The 7,516-nt window shown below is 49.0% G+C and overlaps 1 protein-coding gene across 3 annotated transcripts in view; it reads left to right on the top strand.

Annotated features, from left to right (window-relative positions):
* Positions 1 to 1,337: 1,337 nt before the first annotated feature.
* Positions 1,338 to 7,516, top strand: part of MAP3K1 (mitogen-activated protein kinase kinase kinase 1) — a 77,223-nt gene continuing 71,044 nt past the window's right edge. The window contains exon 1 of one of the 3 annotated variants that reach the window (XM_061393483.1): positions 1,338 to 1,848. In XM_061393483.1, coding sequence (XP_061249467.1) covers positions 1,370 to 1,848 — 479 coding nt within the window. In that variant the 5' untranslated portion in view covers positions 1,338 to 1,369. Of the gene's footprint in view, positions 1,849 to 1,906; positions 2,310 to 2,420; positions 2,918 to 7,516 lie in introns of those variants that run through there. The other 2 variants (XM_061393484.1, XM_061393485.1) reach the window with 2 other exon arrangements.

The raw sequence follows: 7,516 nt of genomic DNA, 5'->3' as shown, positions 1-7,516 counted from the left end.
CCCTCCACGACGCTCCCCGACCCTACCCGCCCCCGCCTTAATCTCTGTTTCACAAAGTAAATCTAGGGACTCGGTTCCGGGCTTGAGGGAGATTTCTCAGCACTGACACACCGGCTGGAGGAAAAGAAGGGAGGGGAGAAGTAAACGCGACAGGGAAGCCAGAAGAAAGGTCTAAAATCATTAACATGTAAATGGTGCTTTTCCATTCCAAAGCACCTTATCGCCAGACGCCCTCAGGGACTAGCAGGGTTCGTGACGCCGCTCTGGGTAGCTCGGGCTCTGCGGGGGTGGGGGCGGAGGGAACCCGACTGCAGCCCGACCCTGCGGGGAAGAGGGACGTGCAGCCAGAGGCATAGGGCTCGGGGAGGGTCAGAACCTGGCGGAGGATGACAGCAGCCAGGACTTCCTGGTTCCTTCCCCAAACATGCTGTGGTCCTGCATATCTGCCTTTCCCAAAGACAGCGGAGGAAAAAAGGAAAAAGATTTATAACGATTCACCTCGACCACCCCCCCCACCCCGACCCCATTGCCCGGTCCTCTCGGTCTCCCTCTAGCTGGGGGCGAAACAGTGGGTGAAGAGGATGTCCCAAACCTGGGATTTCAGGTTTGGAACACGATATTCCAGAAACTTCTGTTTTATTTGTAGCACGATCTGGGGGTGGGCAAAAGATGAGGAAAGCTTTTTTTATATATAAACTTGTGTTCTGGGTCCGCGGCATCACGTCAGCTGAACACTGGGTTTCTTTTGCTTTGCAGCAGGCGAGCGCCCCGGGCGCCACCTGCGCGTCCCGCGCGGAGTGGAGGCGGGGGCGGGGGTAGGTCGGTCCGCGCCCGGGTTCCCCGACGCCCACTGCAACGGGTATGCGAATGACAGACTGCAGACCCTCTGGCTTGCGCCCCCTTCAACGCACCGTCCATCAAAGCTCGAATTGCAATTCCCTTAGGGCGAGCGCCGGCCAAGCCGGGCCGAGATTGCGGCGGAGAGGAAGCGGAGCTCCGCCGCCGAGGCTCCTCCTCTCGCCGGTGCAGCCCGGGACTACCTGGCGGCACGGCGGGTGAGGCGCGCGAACCCTAGCGCGCCCCCGCAGCGGCCACCTCGGCAGCCACCTCGGCGGCCCGCGCGCGGGGCTGAGCTAAGAGCCCACTCCCCACCAAAACCGGCGGTTCGCCGTCCCTGCCGTCCTCCCCCCACCGAATCCCACGCGCCCTCCCGTCCGTCAGTCCCGGCCGGGGGCCCGAAGGGCCGCGCTCACGCAGTTGGCGCAGCCAGCCCTACGCTAGAGGCGCAGAGCCCGCCCTCCGCCCCCTGCACTCTCCCCGCCCCCTCCCTCCCTCGCAGGGGCCGAGCGAATGTAGCCCGCGAGAGAAAATGGCGGCGGCGGCGGGGAATCGCGCCTCGTCCTCGGGATTCCCGGGCGCCGGGGCGGCGAGCCCCGAAGCGGGCGGCGGCAGAGGGGCCCTCAAGGCGAGCAGCGCGCCCGCGGCAGCCGCGGGGCTGCTGCGGGAGGCGGGCAGTGGGGGCCGTGAGCGGGCGGACTGGAGGCGGCGGCAGCTGCGCAAAGTGCGGAGTGTGGAGCTGGACCAGCTGCCCGAGCCGCCGCTTTTCCTCGCCGCCTCGCCGCCGTCCTCCTCCACTTCCCCGTCGCCGGAGCCCCCGGACGCGGCGGCGGGCGGGAGCGGTTTCCAGCCTGTGGCGGTGCCGCCGCCCCACGGAGCCGCGAGCCGCGGTGGCGCCCACCCTGCCGAGCCGGTGGCCGCACCGGACAGCGGCGCCCAGAGCCCCGCGGGGGCCGAGCCGGGGGAGAAGCGGACGCCCGCCGCCGAGCCGACTGCGGCGGCCCCGGCTGGGTGAGCAGCGCGGCCCGGGGAGCGGCGGGGACTTGGGGGGCTGGCGGGCTATTGCAATGAATGAACCCCGGCATCGCGCAGGGCGTCCCGGGGCTCCGCAGAGCAAGGCTGCGCGCGGCTATCCGGGACCCAAGCCCTCGGGCACCCCCTTTGACCCTTCCAGCTTCGGGCGGCGCCCCGGACCTGGCCTGGGGGACCGGACGGGGGCCCGGGGCGGGGACGTGCTGGAGAGTTTGTTATTGTTTGCAGACATGTGACAGGCGTGCGAGCCGCGCTGCTTGGACCAATTGAGATAAGGTGTGGGGGGCCGGGCTGGCTTTGTGGGGCTCCTGGGATCGGGGCTCTCCGAGGAGCCCCGGAACAGGACCCTGGCGCTGCCCTCCGGGTCAGGCTGGAAGAGGCGAGCAGCAGTGCGGCGGCGGCGGCGGCGACCCCGGACCTGAGTCCCGGGGGGCGCGGGGGTGAGGCCTGAGCCTGCGGGCGGGCGGTGTAGGTGGGCGAAGTAGGTGGGCAGCCCTGCCCGAGGCCGGGTTGGGGGGCTGGAGGGCGGCGGCGCAGAAAGCGGTGGGGTTCCCCGGGCCGTGACAGGCAGAGCCTCTAGGCAGGTACCGGAGGCCGGGCCGGAACGGAGGCGGCGCGCCCCGAGCGCGGCCGCAGGGGGTTCCGGGGCTCTGTAACGCCTGTCAAAGCGGTGCGGGCTGACGGGCTGCAAGCTCTCGGGGGCTTGCGGGGTGTTAGGACTGAGAGTTTTCTAATCGCGTCCCCCAAGGGATTCCTAGTGTCCTGGGGAATACAGACCGCACCACGGAGACTTGAGTGACTTCTGTTTGGAGTTTGAATTTGGCCTTTGAAGTTTGCATTTGGCGGAGTGGTGTAAGAGCCAGGACCGGATGTGTCAGCCATTCAGTTGCAAAGCGGTAGTGCCTACTCCCCGCAGCCTCTCCGGCGTGGTTGGGGACCGCGGCGCGGGTGCGGTGCTTCCTGCTCCCTGCAGCTGCGTGGGCCGCCGCGGGATTCCAGGGGACCCAGTGAGGTGTGCTCCGGGGCCCTAGGCTGCCTGCGCGTTACGGTATGTGCAAGGTAACTCAGGCCAGCCGTTCCTGGCCTGGCTCTTTGGCAACTAGAAATTTTTGTGTGAGGAAATTCTTTTTAAATGTGACAGCCATAGTCCTTGTTTTTGTTTGTTTTAAAATCTAGTGAATGCAGAGCACAGGTTTGAGGGGTGTTTTGAGTTGCTGGAAATGTTGTGATAGTCACCCGTTTCCCTGTAGGGTTTCCTGACCTTATTCTGAATGTTTTAAAGTGCCTTGTATTGGTTTCCCTTGTGAAACGAATTTGACAGTAGGAATCATTGGCTTTCGTTAATTATCTAGTGATTTGGCACTTTTGGGGGCAACTTGATTATTTGTTTAAAACCGCAGTTTGTTGATTGCTACTTAGAAGTTGCCCCCTTCTCTTTCCCCACTTCGCGGGGGAGGGAACCCTAAAAATGTGGTCCGCAGTGTGCCATGGCAATGTTGAGAGGAACGGAGACTTGTGACTGTGCTGGTTTTCTGTGTGCACTTGTACATGTAGCTTAGTCTTACAAGGGTTATGTTTCTCTACTGCTCCTTTGCAGATTGCATTAGAACTTGACTGGAAAGATTCGTTGTAGGCGATTGTTACTACAAGTGAGGTCCAGTTAAAGATATTAAACCCTGAATTTGAGAGGTGAATTTTGTCTTATTCCCATGATACTAAGTTTTGGGATGCAGTAAATAATTTAGCAAGCCTCAGCATTCTAGCCATCTTAACGAGCTATGAATATAGTAGAAGAGGAACCACTGTAAATTAATGTATAGATGTTTAGTGCTGTCTCCACACAAAATAAGAGGACGAAAGTGAAAGCAGATAGAATTCAGGGAGTGAGTAGTCCATGTTTAATTTTTGCATTTTATAACCTAGTTTTTCCCCCTCCCCTTTTTGGAAAGGGTGGATTATAATTGCACAGTATATGAAATAATAGACTAATGGGCAAAATCATTTTTTTAAATGAATTTCACTGGCCAGAATGCTGTTTATTCATCTCAAATAATATAAACATTTCATTTATAGTAAAATATTGATTTCCTCTACTTTTGAAATAGTTTTTTCCATATTGCCTTGTTCATGGGGTTGAAATTCATTTGAATCTGTTGGTATAAGCACTTTGACTGTAAGCAGTAAAATTGCAATTGAACTTTACTTTTTGGATAATAGGTACATTCATACTTTAGTAGGATCATCTAACATCGAAATTTTGAAATATTTTTATGTTTCAGTAGTACTGTACATCTGGACACCCATCTGTTAAGACCTGTTGTATTTTTTTTAAAGAGAATTCCTAAAGTTTTTAAATTTTATAATTTCTTCAGTTTTTGATCTTTGGGTGTAGAAATTCAAATTTTGGAAAATACAATTTTGTAGTGTAAATAATATAAATAATACTGATATTAAAAATAGAAGATTTTAAGTCCACCCGTCTTTTTCAGGTTAGTAACTGAAATCAGTGAAATTTTTTTGCCTGTAAGTGGCGCCCAAGGGTTTGGGATTTTTTCCTTCTATTACAGAATTAGGGGCTTTTTCTTCCTATTTACTGTCTTTGAAGAGAAATTACAGTGTTACTCTCCATTGAACAGGCTATTGTGAGTTTGGTAGATATAATTACTCCATCCTATTTTTGTAACTTAAAAAAAAAAAACACCTAACTATCAATTTGCTGGGCCCCATGAAAGAACAAGATATGCTGTACTTGTTAATGTTAGTTTTTCCTTAAAACTGAAGCTGTTTCATAGGCTGCTTTTATATCCTCATATAGCCCTCAGCTTTCACTTCCTTTTAGAAGCTTCTGGACTAAAAATATAATTTACTGAGTTTTTACTAAAGGAGGTGTAGGAAAATTATTGCCCCAAAATAAGTTTTTTTTTTTTTTTAATTGGTGATTTTATAAAATGACAGAAGTAGTTACAGAAGTTAGTCTTACATGAATTTGTAAGTTTTGTAGTTAGGAATTGTCTCCAAGTTTTATTTTGAATCAGGTAAGAAAATGAATGCATTCTTCAAAGATTATTAAATATAGTTTTGAAAGGGAGAAAAATATTAGAACTAGAATTGTTGCCAACTTTAGTTTTCTTTTCATATCTGATTCTGGCATGAGTGACTGGTTAACCAACATTCCTTAATACATTATTTCCAATATGCTATAATAACTCCATTTTGCTAGATACAAAAAAAAACAGGAAGTAGCTCTGTTCATCGATATTCTTTTTCACATCTCCTATAGTTCCTCAAGCATATGTTGCACGTTTTAGAAATGGTTGCTGATTTACTGACTTGGAAGATTTCAAAATATGGAATGAAAGGAGTGTTCTTTGCTTTCAACAAGAGCAAAAGAACCAGCTACAGCTTGCCTAGGCTGTCTGCTGATCAGCCCTTGACAGTTGCTGGGAGCATTCCAGAAGAAATGCTGGGGTGGCTGGGGCAGTTAATAGGGAATGGATTCCCCTGAGGAAAAACATGGGGCATTCAGAAGTTCTCTGAGTTGGAAGGCACAACTTTTGCATTTTGTATCCAGTCTTCTTGGGTTGAGGGTTATTTTTCTTTGAGGAAGGCAATAGGAGAATGTGGCATGGAGAAGCATTAGTCTCCAGAGGCTCCTTAAGAGCTGCAGAATTTTGTACTTCTAACCTTGAAATGCCTTGCTATATCAGATATACCAGGTATATTCCTTAGACTTGGTTGTTTTCTTCAGTCCTGGCCTCTTTTTATATCCTAAGCTGAAAATTAGAGTTACTTTAAAATGTAAATGGGTAAAAAAGATTAATGTGAGGGAAATATGCACTATTAAGAATCATCCCCAGTTGTTTTTAAGAAATAATTTAAGAACATTTTGAAACGCGAAAGAAGTAATCAGAAACAGAATTGAAGTAAATGTTCATTTATAAATGCTCTCACTGCAAAGCTGACTGTGCTAGTTGGGTGTTCTTGCAAGAAAATAAGAGGATTTTTGCTGTGGTTAATAAACATGTTCATTGATCAAGTAGAAATACTTTTATATAGTCACTTTTCTTGCCTTCTGTGTGTCAGGCAAGTTATATATTAGCTCATTTCATCATGTCTGCAGCCTTCCAGTGTGTTGTAATTTCTGTTTTCAAGAGAAACTCACGTGTGATGTGAAAGCCCCATGATCACACGACTGGAAAACAGGCTAGGATTCCAGTCCTTGACGGTCTCACTGCACAGTCCATTTCTTTCCATCCCTCTCTGCTGTCTCCACTTTCTTTTACAAATTAATGACCAGATTAATGATTTGAAGATGGAAGTTGTCCTTCCAGAGTCAATGTGAGAATGACAGGTTTCTACCCAGTGCCATTGGCAATGCGTTTGTCTCCTGACGTGTCCATAAAGCATGGTGTTTGTAACCTGGCTTCGTACATGTGATACAGGTAAACTGTGCTTAGATCACCTCATCACGTTAGGCAGGGAGAATAAATGATTTGTACTTAGGTCACTTCACTGTGTTAGTCAGGGAGAATGGTTGATGAGTGTTGAGTGTTTCCTAGGTTTCTTGGTTTGTGCAGTTTATAAGTAGAAGGAAATAAAGAAGCTAATATAATATCACACATTCATTTTAATCATCACACATGGAAACTGTTCCAGTAGAGTCAGATCCTATTCGTTTGTACTTGTTTTAGATTTCATTCATCCAACTTTTATGAATCTCTGCGAGGTGATTTTCTGGGTGGTAGAGAAAAATGTCATTAGTGCACAGCCTCTGTTTCTGCTGGCAGATTGTGTTATGAAGAGGTGTCACACTGCCATGTTAAGTGTTCTGAGAGTCATGGGAATAGAAAGGAGCACCTAGATAAGGATTAGTGCCGTGACTCTCACCCACAGACAGTATTTCACACGGTATCTCTGCAGTGAATTCAGTAGTACTTCCTTAGCTTTCTGAGGAATAATTGACCTTCCAGGACAGTGGTTAAAGGTGGAAGCTTTGTTCTGCTTTCTGCTTGTACCTTTGGTCTGCTAGTTTTTGCTCTTTCCCTTTGGTCTCTTTCCCTTTCTTAGGACAGATGTATACTGTAGCTTTTCTATTTCCACAGCAGTGGCAAAAGGAATTTAGATACAGATTACTTTCAAACTATTTCTGCCTGTACTCTTCAAAGGTATGAGAAGGGAACTGCAAGTTCAGATGTGATTTTTTTTTTTTTTTTCCTTTCTTGAACAGAAAATTAAGTAGGGGGTATAGGAGCAAGAAACTGAGGATCTGCCAACACTGGTTTTAAAATTCAGGCTTTATTATTAGTAAAAGCAACTCTGCTAGTTAGGGAACTAACTTTGGGAAACATACAAAGTATGCTCTAGACTATAAGATAATCAAGAAGATATCCTTGCTTCATTTGCTCTGGCCTGTGGGTTGGTTTAGGTATGTTTGGTATGTAAAGGAGTTCTATACTGTTAGCGATAGAATCCTTCGAAATAACCAGTCTGGTTAGTTTGGTTAAATAGATTGAGATGTTATAGAGAGCCAAGAACTGTTAAGTTCTTAAGACACACCAAGCGTGTATTTCTGAAAATGCAGTCTGTCACCTGGGAATTACTGATTAGACCTTCAGTCCTCTCAAAGACTGAAGCAAGTGCCTGGAGT

The sequence above is a fragment of the Bos javanicus genome, chromosome 20 (genome assembly GCF_032452875.1).
Source record: "Bos javanicus breed banteng chromosome 20, ARS-OSU_banteng_1.0, whole genome shotgun sequence".
NCBI lineage: Eukaryota > Metazoa > Chordata > Mammalia > Artiodactyla > Bovidae > Bos > Bos javanicus.
This window is presented reverse-complemented; position numbering and strand designations above follow the sequence as displayed.